The following is a 15744-nucleotide window of genomic DNA, read 5'->3' as shown; positions in this document are numbered from 1 at the left end:
CAATGTAGAGCCTATGTACATGAAGTGTATGCTACTGTACTAATAGTCGTATAAACAAAACAATGTCATAAACTCGTGGGTAGGGTGATAATGTGATTATTTCAAATGAAAACGTTACCCTGTGAAGAGCCATAACCGGGGAGTAAGCTATAGGTTAACTCGTGAACCTCGTCGAAAAGCGAATGACTGTAATGAAGCAGGTCAGTTTCTTCCATGCACTAGCGCGATAATGTTTCTTAAATTAAAAAAACCTTAAGAAAAAAAAAAACTCAGACGCAACCCCATTAAAAATTCATAAAAAGATGCTACGGTGGGAAAAATACATTTCCGAGAGGAATGGGTTAAAACATACTGTTGCATCTTTGATGAATGGAACAAATAAAGTAAATTGTAAATTGTTTTCTTTGAGCGAGAGATGTTTACATGTTCAACTATTTTATGATTCATGGCTTATCATGAAAAAAAGACTAAATAAGGAGACCTTCTGTGTGCAGGGCTACAGCCAGGAATTTTGGGGCCAGGACAAGTCCTATGATTAATAATAATAATCCTGTTTGAGAACAATGTTGATGATCAAAAGTTTACTGAAAGCTTTCTTCCTCAGCAACAGTCACAGGCACTGTGCAAAAGATCATATTTTCCCCAAAAAAGTTTGCAGTATAATTTTGTAGCTTGCATTCAGTAGGTCGACAACCTTTCTCTATGTGAAAGCGCCTTGTTTTTCTCTTTATTTACATCACTTACAAAATACTTTAATATAGGGTTCCTGCTTCTCAGCTCCGACTCGCTTTTATCTCTCCTTTCTCTATTTTGCTTTCGCGAGCCGGATTTATGAAGATACACTGAATCAGCCAAAAAATCACACTTTTATGCACGAGCATAGTGCATGCTAAGAATCTGTTTGCTACGGAATAACACGGGAAAACACAGATTTTCAATGCTTTTGGGGAATTTTTAGTTTTAAACTTGGGGCTGGGCAAAAGGCATGCAAGGCTTTTTGTTTGTTTGATAAGGACAGTGATATTTTGAAATTTACCTATTTTCCAGAACATTCCAGATAGATTCAGTGCTGAGTAAACTTGGAGTAACTTCTAGAACTTTCCAGTAATATAAATAGTAGTATAAATACAGGGGCCTTAAGCCCACCAGTTCAGTTTAGTTCCAGCTGCCTAAGCGGATACATATCTGCATTTTTCTGAGATGGCATCAAGAGGCTGCAATGGTGGCATTCCTGATGGGTCTCCAAGGCGGTTTTACCAAGTTTCCCTGCTATCTTTGCCATTGGGACAGCAGGGACACCAAGGCGCACTACCACAGGCGGGACTGGCCACAGCGGACCGAGTTCTCTGTGGGGAGGAACAACATCAAGTGGGAGCCGCTGGTGGACCCCCGGAAGGTGCTGATGCCACCACTGCACATCAAATTGGGCGTTATGAAACAATTTGTCAGAGCTCTAGATAAGGAGTCGGCAGCCTTCAAGTACCTTCAAGACTTCTTCCCTAAGCTGTCTGAGGCAAAGGTCAAAGCCGGTGTCTTCGTCGGACCACAGATAAAGAAGATCCTGGAGTGCAATGAATTCCCCAAGAAGCTCACTAGTAAGGAGAAAGCGGCTTGGAACAGCTTTGTCGCAGTGGTTCGGGGCTTCCTGGGCAATCACAAGGCCGAAAACTATGTGGAGCTGGTTGAGACTCTGGTGAAGAACTACGGCACAATGGGCTGTAGGATGTCCCTCAAAGTCCATATCCTTGATGCTCATCTTGATAAATTCAAGGAGAACATGGGAGCGTACTCGGAGGAGCAAGGTGAGCGCTTCCACCAGAATATACTGGACTTTGAACGCTGCTACCAAGGGCAGGATAACGAGAACATGATGGGAGACTACATTTGGGGGCTGATTTGTGAAAGTGATTTACAGTATAATCGTAAATCTTGAAAAACTACTCACTTCTAAATCTTTTGTAGTCATTTTTGTATTACTTTAGTATAAATACATGTTAATTTGGATTTTTGTTTTTTTCTGACTTTATGTGAACGAAAAGACAAAAAATTTGCCTGTTTTCTCATTGGAAATAGTTAAATTTTAAAATATCACTGTCCTGGTCACAAAAGCAAAGTTTGTGGGGAATAATAGCCATTTTCTATACGTTTGAGGCATAAGCAATTAGGAAATAACATTTACTACCCAGGAACAAAAATTGTGTTACATAGTGTAATCAAATCAATACACGTATCATATATAATCATAAATACAGGCAATTTTGATTTAAATTTGCGTAAGCATACTTGTTCAGCAAAACTGCTTCTGGTGTAAATTATTTAAAGCTTATTGTATGATTTGAATACAAACATTATTTGAAAATATTTTCAGGACATAACGAAATGTGTTTTGGCAATACAATTAAAACAATAAACAATAAAAAAAAATATACGTTTGATAAAAAAAAAAATAATCTAAATTAAAAATGTTTAGCTCATTGCTTGAAATTATTATTTTTTTTTTTACTAAGCTTTGTGTCTTCTGTATTAAAACAGTTTTCTCTTCCCGCTGGCATTTACTGTTCATTGCTTGTACATGCGCGTTGCGTCCGGTGTGAACGGCCCTTTAGGCTTCTTCAGCTGTGATCAGCGGCAGTGGGGTTGATCATCGCTGGGTGTAGGATGAGAGACGAAGAGCAACGAGCGGCGCCCGCGTCGAGAGTGATGGACTGTGGCCGAGGCACAGCACAGAAGCAGAGCAAGGGAGATACTGTATATGCGGGTTAAAGACACTGAAAAGGGAGACCCAGCCTCTGGGTGTGTGTGTGTGTGAAATAATAAGTAACCCACTCACCTGTGCTGGACCCTGAAGGTCTTCACGGTTTTGCCCGCTCCCACTGTTTTGATCTCCCGCCCCAGTTTCGGTTCGGACGCTTGAGGAGGCCTTCATCCTCGGTGACGTCACTTCATGACCCCGCCCTCGGACGACAACTATACCAGAAGCATTAACAGACATTTACGTGTATGACAATACGAGCTCAATTCTACCAGTTAAGCAGAGACTTTTGTGAAGGATGTTTTAAATAGTAATTAAAGCAAAACTTGTGCTCCGTCTTTCGGATGAGAAGTAAAACAAACAAGGTCCTATTGTAAGTGACTCTGGAGCGGCAGTGATGCATTCACCCCCAAGTCTCTGTAAGACATTTTGGATAAAAGCCTGTGCTAAATGCAAAATAACCATTTACTTTTAAGTTACTTAGGTTTTCTTTTTTTTTTTTTTTTTTTTTTTTTTTTTTTTTTGTCAGTTTAGTAAGGAATTCTAAAGATTATAACTGTTTTGAAATTGACCTTCATTTTGGTATGTTATATTAATTTATACGCTAGGGATAAAGAAAGTTCAAGAAGTAGCCCAAAGTTCTTGACAAGCTGATGCCTTTGGCACTGGCTGTAGAGTAAAGATAAGGCTATTCAAAACAGCAGACCAGTAAAAATGAGTCTAACATGGTATAATATATGTCTATACTCATACATTTTTTAACACTACAAGAAACTGAAACTAATAAATAAGTTATACTGGGGTTATGTCAGTAAATTAACTTGTAGTATTCAGAGAATGCTCATGTAACTGTATTACTGCATTGTATTAGTGCAGTAAGCTCAGAATTAAAGTGTTCAGCCACTGGGCAGTTCCTGTGTGAAGATTAGTGCTTATTAACCCTGAAGAGCTATAGCTTAACCCATTCATTGCAAATTCCACTTTTCCCAAAAGAACAATCACTGGTCACTTTTCAAATGTCATATAAGAACCACAAAATACATTGATCTCAATAACATACATATTGAGTGTAGGTGTTGTTGGGTGGCGCCAGTGAAAATATTAATTTCTCTAATGAAACCTCTTTGAGATAAATGGTTTCACATATTAAGTAGTTAATGCTAGTTTATTTTATAGGCGTTCCTGTACAAGCCCTTTATGACCAGTGGTGAGCGTTACTGAAATTGTTGCCCATTATTTTGGTGACTCCTCCTGGTGAGTCTCTTTGCTCTATGGTGAATAGTTTTTTTTCATCACTGACAACGCTACTGTACCAGCTGTAGCTAGACACAAATCATATTCCCAAAGGAAAAAAAAAAGAATTATTATCTGGTAAGAGGCTCGATGTAACATATTATTCTACTAGAAACTGGGTTTAGTTTCTATTTTACATGAACTTGTCACTTTTCAGTAAATGTATTCCAGCTCAAGCTCTCTTATAAATGAATGCCAGTTGTATGTATGTATTTTTTAATTTAACTACACATTAGTTTTACCCAAATAATAGCAAAATACAAATATTGGTTACATGTAAACATTTTAGATATGCCTGAATATACTGAACAGAAGGGCGGCTGGATTAGGCTTAACCTGCGCTATTTTAACACCCCGCACAATTAGTAAGGATGAATGGGAAGTCTTTTATTTGTCTGATATGGCTCTATGTAACCAAAGCACACGAAGAGCATTGCATTCCCTATGATTTACATTGATTATGCATTTAACTTGGAACACAATTGTTTTTACAAGAATATATATATATATATATATATATATATATATATATATATATATATATATTATATCTACTCATATATATATTATATATAAATATATTTATGTTACCATATATACACACTTCTCTGAATTTTATTATTATTATTTAAAAAAAAAAAAAGTATATTGCAACAGAATTTCCGAACCCTACATTGTTCAGATTGTTCTGCATGTAACACTGAGGTCTTTAAACAATCCCTTACAATTTTTTTTTTTTTTTTTTTTTTTTTTTGTACACATCTGTTGTTTGTAGTGTGGATCGCGCTTTTCATTGCAAGAAGGGCGATGACGATTGTGTGTCCAGACAGGGATTAAGGTTTGTAACACGTCACCGTTTGTCATTTTCTAAATTAAGAGTACAGCAGGTTGCTTTCTGCTATACTACATCTTCGCCTTAAAATAAGACACCTTAGCTTTCATACGCGCAGCGTTTTTTCCATTGACACAGTCTGGATTTGACCTGCCTCCCTGCTCAGCTGATCAATCGATTTCTCCTATGGTACACTGTACAAGATGGCGGTATCGGGCACAGAAATGGATGGAATAGTAAGTGCAAACTGAACGATATCGGTATTCAAGAGGTTTTTTTTTTTTCATTCATTTATGTATTGAACCGGTTTAACGTTATTCTGTTAGGTGCCTTCCCTCTCTGAGATGCAATGCGGTGACCGGTTTAGTTAATGCAAATACTCGCGACCCGGTTTATTTGAATGCTGCTGACTGTACTGGTATAAAAATATCAAAGTGTTTTTAATGCAGTGTACGCCGGGAGAAAGGCCCTAGATACATGTAAATTCTTCATTGTCGTACTGTCATTTTGATTGATTTATTTGGAAATGTTTGAATTTGAGTCTGTCGGTGTTTTAAAAGATGACAGGTGTTTCAATAGGCCGGTGCTATAGCAGGTCAGCAATTTCTGCATGATGAGATTCATCCCAGAACATTAAAGCCATTCTCAGATTATTTTTAATAGTTCAGAATACAGGTAGATGCCTAAATTTTGATGGGTTTGAAACCGGCATTGTATTTTACGGTTACTGTAATAATGAAAATGCATACATGTACTTACATATTATTATTATTATTATTATTATTATTATTATTATTATTATTATTATTATTATTATGCATTTTTAGAATATTGATGGATTCCTGAACAACTCATTCGGGTCATCTGGACTAGGGTCTCCAGACCTTGAAGACTTTACACGCCTGTTGGTAATATAAATATTATGGTTATTAAATATAATATGTTGCAATAAAGGCTTTATTTGATCGTTTTTAAAACAATAACACAAAACTGACACAGCAACACGCCTCTCGCTTTCTTTGACTAGACTGTTCCTTTTAGTGGCCGAATAAAGGGAGGAATGAAACCAGGCAAAAAAATTATCGTGATGGGGATTGTGGACCCTGAGCCTGAAAGGTAAATTATTATTTATTATTTTTATATGCTAATAATGCATTTGATGTTGGATATACATAACACAACCCATTCAATGGTACCATGCATATAGTTCAGGTAATATTTACAAAGCAAAAAAAATGCCACTCCTAGTTTTACCCTTTGTGTACCGATTAACTTGGTGCAAGGTTGAGCAGACAGTATTAAAGCTAAAGGGAGCAATACGTGTACAGACAAAGATTACTTCATCAGAGCTGTTTGCCACACGAAGGGTTTGGTAACATTTTTATAATGGGGATAAGGTTGCCAACTGTTTACTTTATACCACATAGTTCCAGCAAGTACGAGTTTAGGATAACATCATATTTAATCGATTATTCCAAAAACTCGTTGAAACAAGTTCAACATGCGTTTTTTTTTTTTTTTTTTTTTTTTTTTTTTTTTTGTGCCTGCAATTGTTTGTCACAAAACCAATTTATATTTGAAAAAATATAAAGCATGTCATTTTAATTATATTACTGAAGCAAGTTCATTAGACACTATTTAAAATTGAAATAATTCAAATTAATAAACAATAATAAAAACGACCCGGTTGTGAATTGGTTTATGTAATATCTGAATGGATCCTTTGTTTTGTCAAGTTTTGACATCAGCCTCACTTGCGGTGACACGGACGATTCTCGTGCTGATGTGGCTATCGAGCTGAGTGCCAGGTTCCCTGACAAGCAATTCCTCAGAAAGGCGTGTGTGTCGGGAGAATGGAGTGCTGAAGAAACGCCAATCCCCTACTTCCCGTTCATTCAGGACCAGCCATTTAGGGTAATTACCAAGAAATACTGTCAAACTCAAGCAGCAAGTGGTTTAGTTTAAAAGGGATCACTCATAATGTGACAATAATAGTGTTTGCAACATAATAACATTCCTATAAAAAAAATCAAAAGATACTTAATAACGGGGTTGTGTGAGACATACGTGCACAGAGACATTACAACATGAAACAAAAATGAAACAATAAACAGTGGAAAACAGAATTTAGTAGTTTTTATTATACTGTAATAAAAATAAAAATATACCACCTGTTAAGCAACAATGCAAATACTAACAGGTAGTGGAAAGTGCCAACATTTACAGCACTTTTTAGAGTTCTCCATGCTATGTACAACTGAATAATTAGGCTTTTGTTGGTAAGGAAAGTGCAGCTGTACCTGCTTGTAACCTTTAAGTAGAGATAGATAGCAATAGATTTAAGAATTAAAATGTGCATTCCTGAAATGTATAACAAATGATAGGACTAGTTTAGTATTGAATCAGCGGAGCTTTCCGTTACAGGGTCAATATGGCATGGTAATGGTATCTACATTGTAAGCACTTTTGTTTTGTGGAAACTAATGGTGCTGTTGTTGAATTAAGGTGTAATGAAACCTGCTTTCAGTTAAAAGGCACATTTAACTGAACATTACTATAGAACAGTTGTTACTGTGCTATTACCACTTCAAGGCATGATAAACTCAATTTTAAGTGGTATCATTTTTCTCGTATTGAGTAGCCTTTGGTCTTTGCTTTTTTTTTAAAAAACTGGGATATGTATAGACAGCGCTATACGGTTTTAATGTCTTGTTTCTGGGTACCATTTTCCTCCCACTGTCTGTCAATCTCTGTCCATTGGCCTAGCTGGAATCAGGAAGCAACAATACAATGCTTTTTATGATCAAGCAACAAATCAACAGATTTTCCACAATGAAAGGGACCATTGATAAGGTTGCTAATGCTAATAAGAACTAATACAATTACCAAATAAACTCCTTTAATACCATATTATGTGTGTTGAATAAGTAGGAGACAGAAACGCAACTGTGTGCACTTCATACTCTTCTGCAGTCCCAGAATGCAGTGGTGGAAAATTCCTTGTCCACCAACCATACTTTATAACTAGCTTGTTGAAATGGGTCACTAAAATTACCAAGTGTCAGTGATTACTCATATTAAATCAGGTTTCTGGTACACCTGCATGGCTTCCTGTTCTTTCTTTTTCAGCTTAAACTCAGTTAGACGTCTTTCTGATATTTTTGAGGAGGTCTTTGCTGCTATTACCCACAGGGTAGTGTTTTCATTGCTATATCTTTTGCAAAATGAAGTGTTCAGTTTTGTGTTGGTTTTATGCCCAAGCTGGATTTAAACTCAGGCCTTAAGAGGTGAAAGAAATGAGAAGCTAGTGAATAAGCTAGCTCCCCCACCCAGTTATTTGACTTCCTGAATGGCTAAACTACATTTAACAGATTTAATTGAAAGGCTGCATGCATTACAGTTCTAGACACCATTTCAGGTTATATACTTTAACATATTTTCATGAGGCGGCAAGGTGGCGTGGTGGTTAGCGCTGCTGCCTCACAGCTCCAGGGTCCTGGGTTTGATTCCGGCCTAGGGGTCTGTCTGTGTGGAGTTTGCATGTTCTCCCCGTGTCTTTTTCTCCAGGTACTCTGGTTTCCTCCCACAGTCCAAAGACATGCTGTTCAGGTTGATTGGTCATTCTAAATTGCCCTGTGTGTGTGTGGTGCCCTGCAATGGACTGGCATCCCATCCTTTACAGGCTCACCGCAACCCTGTAAAGGATTAAGTGGTTAATGATAATGGATGGATGGATTGATAACAGTCATATTTGCAGGTTTTGAAAATGTGTGTTTTTGTATTTTGTAGATTGAAATCCATTGTGAGCACCAGCGCTTCAGAATATTTGTGGATGGACACCAGCTCTTTGACTTTTTCCACCGTGTTGAGTCTCTACCGGCCATTGACACAATAAAGATTAAAGGGAGCCTACAGATAACTAAACTGGGCTAGGCTGGCCATCAGAATGAGGGGCTTCTTTGGGTCCATGCTAGTGGGAGAGTCATTCTTCAAAAACTACAGTCCTACAATAGTAGCACAGCTGGGTCTGTTTACACACTGACAATGCCTTTTTTTGAGTGAGCTTTGTCAGGTGAATGAACCCGCTGTTTGACTTTAACAAATATAGTGAGAGGACAATTTGCCACTAAATAGCGTGTGGATTCTTGGTGGCAATTTAAACAAACTAATGTTTGGTCTATCTTAAGGAAGTCTCTAACAAATACAGTCCTTCTTCTTATAGGGATATCACAATATAACGTTTGCAGTAACAGCAAATACATATTACAGAGATGACTATATTATTATGATAGATATGACTAAATTCTAAAATAAACAAATACATTTTTTCAATTCATGAAAATAGGCTCTCAGGAAAAGAAGTGATATGTATTTGTCTTCAGTGTAATAATATTATGGTAAGTTGCTACCTGACAAGCCGTTTTGAAATCCGGGCGAAGTTTTGCGTGACCAATAAATTATGTTATCTTTAGCCTAATTAGTAAAAATGAATTTGCAATGTGATTAATTCTAATATATTGTGATGTCTCTAATTAAAATGTAGCAGCTTATTATTATCCACTAATTTGTGAGAATGCTAACAAGTGCTAATAATGTCAAAATGAAGTGTTCTCTTTTTGCAGACAAGATATGTTGTTGTGGGTTTTTTTTTTTGTCAGTATTTTTATGCACTGAAATAAAGAAGCACAACAATAAGAATAATATATTCTAACCAGGGTGATGTCCAGAATAGAAATGTTTTGATTGCAGTGTATGTATGTAATTTGAATGACATACCGTATGTGCTCTGTCTCACTGCAAAAGTGCTTTACTTTTTATTGTAATAATCTGTGATAGTAATATTAATAGGAGGACCTGAATTTTTTGAATGTATACATTTTTTTCTTGTAGAGTGGTGCAAAGAATTCAGATTTGACTTCCCATTTTTATAGCCACATTGAAATTGTCTTTACCAATAGATATTTAAATGATTATCCACTGGGTGCTTCTCTTCTGTTGACTGAAAACAATGAGATAAGAATCAATCTGAATCCTTAAAGGGAGTTGATTTTAAGTACAAGGTCTGGATTTTTTGCAACTCTGTATGTTTTAGGCTAGTCGTGTACATTTGGCTTGTCGTTTTAAATCTAAATAGCTTATTTGTTGTCGCTAAGAGGAACATCATGTCACGGCCAGTGTATGGGATCCTCTTACATCACCAACACATCAGCCAGTCCTCATGTTAGGAGTGTTTCAACACTAGCTTTATTATAAGCTTTAACATTTTTGTGACTTAAAGATAGCAATGAAAATAGGTGAAAAAAATGTTAATTGAACATAGTCTATATATAACATTAATGTGAACCTGTCTTTTGTTGTATGTGTGAAATCAGACAGTTTCACTCTGATGCTTTTAAGGCAGCATTAAATTCAGCTCCCAGGTACATGATGATTGGAAGAATGTATACCCCACAGGGCCAATGGCCAAATTCAGAAATCATTAGTATACCTGTATATATGCATTGCAGTTTTATGCATTTCTTGGCTGACTAATGTTATTGTGAATAACATTAGTATTATTTGTGAGTTTTTTATGAAGTTTATTTGATAGAAATGCAACAGGATATTTTTGAGGTCAACAGGGTATTGTTTTTGTAGATGAGATATGTAAGTTAAAATGGATTGTCCCTGAATTTTTATGCCAACATTGAATATGAATCTTGAAAACCTATGTTCAGCTTTTTTGTACTTGAGAATTGGCAGTTAGTAAGCAATAAGCCCCCCAAAATAGGGCATTTCCCAGAACTTATTTGTGTTTGATAATCGGGGGGGGGGGGATACTTTAAAATTGACTAGATGTGCTAGATGAATGTGCTTTTTGCTTTAGAAATATACATGCTGATATGGTTGGGAAAGTAATGTGATGCAGCTGGCTGTATAGGCTACAATGATATGGATAGATATAATTGAATTGATAATGTTATGTTTCAATGTTTTGTTTTTTTTAAGATCTTCTTTCTCAATGAAAACAATATCTGTGTTTACTGATATGAAATGTTTGTGAATAATTATTCAAATAGCATAGCAAAGATGTTACGGTCAGGGTGTAACTCCTTCCCGGTTTTGTAGCTGTGCACCGTGTTGTAGTAAGTGTAAAAAAATGCCTTTGTCTTATGTGGATCCAGAACTGGGGGTGGATATGGGTTGCGATGTTGTGATTTTGGGAAACAGCTTTTTGTAGTTTTTCCTAATGCCTAGATTGGTGGCACAGTTGTGGATCCAAACCAGGACTTTGTGGTTCTAACCAGATCTATAATTACTTACTAGAACACCAAGGTTTAAATAAACAATTAGAACCTCAATGGGACTAAGTATTGGTGCTCAATTCAGTACTTACTGACCTGGCTGGAAGAAGTTCCTGGATTGGAAGAACCACAACAGAGTACCATTTGCCTAGATGGTATTCCTTTGTATGGCAGGAGAGTTTTTAAGTGCTGCTAATCATTAACCTAAAGCTGTAGAAATGATAGAGGCATATCTCCTGAAAGAAGGACACACAAAAACAAACACTAATAAAAAAAGTGTATGTCACAATGCAGGAACAGGGTAGTCTTGCACTTTTTGTAAAGTTCTATATTGTTTTCATCAATGTTGCTCTTCTAATCCTGGTATTCCTGGCAAATGCCTGTTCTATCAACTTTGTACAGTACCAACCAGCATTACTGAGATGATCAGAAAGCCTGTTACAATTACCACCTCCTGTTCTTCCACCTGGATCCACATTAGCTTCTACTTGTTTCTACTGTAATGAAATGCAACTTAGACTGGTTTTGAAAGCTTTTTGCTCCAGAGCACATTTCTGCCATTTGTTTATTCTCTGAAAGTAAATGAACTGGGAAAATTACAAAAACCACTAAGAACCACTTAAGGTATTCCATTCCGTTTGACAATGCCTGAAGAATTTTGAATAACAGGAAAAAAAAAAAAAAAAGTGCTAATTGTGAACTGGAGCAAAAAGCTTAGAAAACTTGATAATGTCAAACTGATTATAACTAGCTGTGGCTGTTAATGTATTAGTCTTTATGGTAGAGGACAATTATATATTATTTGGCAACTGCAATGTAATTAATGTTAACTATTAGGTAATTATTTTACCATTACTAATTTACATAATGAATTACTGTTATACCACATTGTAAGTTAATTGATCATTTTGAAGGGGGTAGTTAGAGTAAATAAACACAAACATGTACATTTTATAAACAATATATAAATAATAAGATACTGGCATGAATGCTAAAATAATTACCCAATCATTCAAAGTATAATGACCCTTATAACTGTAGTTGACAAACAATTAACTGTATTATATAATTACCTGTGCCCTGTAACTGGAAGCATTACAAGAAAACACATCCCAAGTAGACATTTTTTTTTTTCTCAAACCTAGCGCTGCTCTAATAAAGATAATGGTTTTACAAAGTACAGGAAACTGTGTAAAGTGTGTTAAACTGCTAACACAAAGCAATGTATTGTATGTACAATCATGTTTTGCTGGCTGTGGAAGACCTGTTATCAGAGTTCAAAAGCAGTCCCTTCCTGTTTTGGCATTTGTCCAGTGTGCATAGGTCTAATGTATGCAGAAGACAAGTAATCTGTTATCTAAAAAGAGCAGTCATTGAATGACCCTCTTTTAGACCAAAAAACCTTGTCAACAACTGTCTTATTTGAAAGCACTTTAAACATCAGAATTTTTTAATGAAACAAGAGCACATGGACTTGGTATTACAATGTCTTTAGTTTAAATAAATATTCTTTTAGTGCTTCCATTGCCATTATAATTTTGTACATGCACTGTGAGTTCCTGGCACTTTTTTTTTCCACAACTGGTGTTAATGCAGTGTCAAATACTGCCTAAGGCTACCAGATGCCAGTCTGAAGTTGGCATGCTTAAAAAGTGTATTTTAAATGTGTTGTGTTTACTTCTGTTTTTGTTTTTGTCAGTAAATCATTTCCTTGTTATCTCATGACAGGTATCATTCCAAATAAACTGGAGTTGTGAAAAGTATTGGTGTTTTTCTTTTTTTTTTTTTTTTTTTTTTTTCAGTGTTTCCAAGAGTTAACGTTTCGCTACATTGGTCTTTTTTACAAGCTTATAAAAATGTGTCCTGTTGATTTGGTGCCAGTGATTTCTTTCTCTCCATGAAATGATGGTACTGCCTTTGTCGACCAGCAAAAGAGCTTATGGTTTTGTCAGATTTGCTGTTTTTTGGGGAGATCATGTGGTAACTGGGTCACATCCTTTTGAGTGATGTTTCAAATGTAGTTATTATGTTTTTCGTTCCATTTACTATTTTGTACTTACATTGCTGCAATGCTGAGTAATTGTCATTTTCTCTAAATATACCTTTGCTTGACTTTGAGTTGCTTTGATCTTATCTTCTGGAGTAACCCTAAATTCTGAGAGGAACAGACAAGGTCAACTCTGACAATTAGGTTAGGTGGGGCAGGCAGAATCAACTGATTACACACATAATAACATAGTAAAGGCAACGTAAAAAATAAATTAAAATGTAATTTATTATTTATTTCTTTATTTAACCAGGAGAGTTACCGAATGAAACCAAGGCCTCATTTAAGGGTGTCCTAGCAACAATAAAAAGACAAATGCAAGTACATTTGAAGCTACTTTACATGCAGTTGGCTCAGGAGAAGGAATTCACTGCCAAGCCACAGTAGGAGAGGCCTCACACCAAGCTTTATTGCAGGAGTCCTGGAGATTTAAAAGAACAAATATTGGCTAAAGGATCACTTGCACGATTGAAAAGGAGGGTCACCTCTTTCATGCATGTTGATTCAAAGAAGTTAAAAAGGGGATTTGTACTCGAGAAACTTTGTCCGGTGTTTTTCTTTTCAAACCCTAATACAGTGGACCACCGTTCTGTACTATTCAGATTTTACCATTGACTGTTTCAAGTTATGAAAAAAACAAACAAACAAACAAACAAAAAAACAAGATTTGTAATATGCAAACATGTTTTATGAAACTAAAAAGCTGTGTTTTAACAGACCCTGTATGAAGCTAGTGCAATTCAAACAGTGTAAAACTAGTATGAACCATGTCTGAGCTATTCAGCAAACTTGTAGAATATACAGTAAAAGGATATAAAAAATGCATAACTCCCTTATAAGCCCTTAATTAAAAACACATGCATAAGCATGCAAGCATACAGGTAATAAAGCTGCAATGTATTTGTTTATACCGAATATGTATATTAGTTAAATATATATTGAGCTTTGAGCTAATATATATATATATATATATATATATATATATATATATATATATATATATATATATATATATATATATATATATATATATTTTAATTAATGATGTTAGTTGATGTGTGTTTCAGGGGTCAATGTGGGACGAGTTTACCCACTTCACCCTCCACGAATCATAATACAACAAACATATCATAACATGATATTAGTTGAAACCTAATAGAGTTAAATATTGTTTTCATCATTTAAACAGCATTCAGATGAATTTCCTTTGAAAACAACACACCACGTGGTAACCCTACCTCCAAATTGCAGTGTTATGTGAACGAATACACATTCCCTTTCACGTGGAATGAAAACCAGTACCGAATGGGAAGAGCCTCTCTGACCAGTTAATCACTGAGCATATATAAAAAGCTGCCCTATCAGGGCCCTGCTGTGAGGGGGAAGTCCTTCCCACCTTCTGCTGAAGAGGTACATCCTCACCATAGCATATCGCCATTTTCTCTCTCACCTCACTGAGACAACACCTAGATTGCCTCGTGCTCTCTTTGTGCTAGAAATTGGCTCATTTGTACGGTTTTTACCTGCAAATTGAATTCGTTATGATAAGCTACAATATTACAAGTGTTTTTGAGATTGCTAGTTGCCCTAGTCTTGCTTTGGTAGACACTACTCATTAGAGTTGGTTTTGACCCCTCTACAGAGATTGGCGCTAAGCTTTTATTCTCTCTCTCTTATTGCCTCGTGTAGTTATACTGTTTCTGAGCTCTTCCTCGTCGCCGACCCCATCCACCTTCACCAGAGGGGATAAAGACCCTACCTGCCCATCCAACCCATGCACGACGACTGATACAATGCTAAAGAAAGCATATGCTTCAGCAGCGTTGTCGGTGAGAGTGGCAAACACCATGTCCATCTTGGTGTTCTACCAGTCACAGCTAGCGACAAGACAGCAGGAGTGGGAAATGGAAACGGACACGGGGGAGCTTCAAGTGGTGACGGGAGCGATGACTGACCTGATGGGGGAGCTAGGTCAGGCATCAGGGAGGTCTCTGGCGGTGCTGGTGGCCTCTCGCCGACATCTTTGGCTGACCCAAGCCAAGATGGTGGAGACAGAGAAGGCTGCATTGCTGGATGCCCCTATAACACCGGGGCAGACATTCGGAGCGACTGTTGATGTGAGCCTTGAGAGGTCCCACAAGTCAACAGAGGTTGCTTCAAAGTTTTTGTGCCTTCTAGCCTATCGCCAGCGCCCTAGGTGGCCTTCCCAGCCTGCCGGGACAGCTGGGCCTGAACGCCGCCCTCCATCCCAGGCCAAACAAGCAGGCAGAGGAAAAGCCGGTGGTAAGGGACCACCACCGGCCAGGGGTAACTGGTTTTCCATCTGCAGACTGAGTCCAGGGTCTAAAAAAGATGTGCCCCCTCCCAAGCCAAAGGGAGGCCGCCCGATCCGTCCCCCACACAGAAAATATTTACACTTCGCCTTTCAAAGAAACGCATATGAATTCTGTGTGCTGCTGTTTGGCCTCTCGCTGGCGCCCAGCACATTTTCAAAGTGCATGGATGCAGCACTGGCTCCACTCAGGCTGCAGGGTAT

At 37.1% G+C, this 15744-nt stretch overlaps 1 protein-coding gene across 1 annotated transcript; it reads left to right on the top strand.

Annotated features, from left to right (window-relative positions):
* Window positions 1-4852: 4852 nt before the first annotated feature.
* LOC121316128 (galectin-related protein A-like) lies at window positions 4853-12906 on the top strand. Its single transcript, XM_041250926.1, has 5 exons — window positions 4853-5113; window positions 5705-5785; window positions 5905-5993; window positions 6614-6791; window positions 8667-12906. Exons 1-5 carry the CDS (start codon window positions 5081-5083, stop codon window positions 8808-8810), a joined length of 525 nt encoding a protein of 174 aa, XP_041106860.1. The 5' UTR covers window positions 4853-5080; the 3' UTR covers window positions 8811-12906.
* The last annotated feature ends 2838 nt before the right edge of the window (window positions 12907-15744 follow it).

Source organism: Polyodon spathula, chromosome 5 (genome assembly GCF_017654505.1).
Source record: "Polyodon spathula isolate WHYD16114869_AA chromosome 5, ASM1765450v1, whole genome shotgun sequence".
Taxonomy (NCBI): domain Eukaryota; kingdom Metazoa; phylum Chordata; class Actinopteri; order Acipenseriformes; family Polyodontidae; genus Polyodon; species Polyodon spathula.
The sequence above is the reverse complement of the archived record's forward strand: the minus strand, read 5'-3'. Positions and strand labels throughout refer to the sequence as shown.

What these genes read in the sequence shown, in the direction of transcription:
- LOC121316128 (XM_041250926.1), top strand. Translation starts at nt 5,081, where the DNA reads ATGGCGGTATCGGGCACAGAAATGGATGGAATA. An exon ending in GCACAGAAATGGATGGAATA is followed by an intron (nt 5,114 to 5,704) that starts GTAAGTGCAAAC and finishes ATGCATTTTTAG; the next exon opens with AATATTGATGGATTCCTGAA. An exon ending in TTCAGGACCAGCCATTTAGG is followed by an intron (nt 6,792 to 8,666) that starts GTAATTACCAAG and finishes TGTATTTTGTAG; the next exon opens with ATTGAAATCCATTGTGAGCA.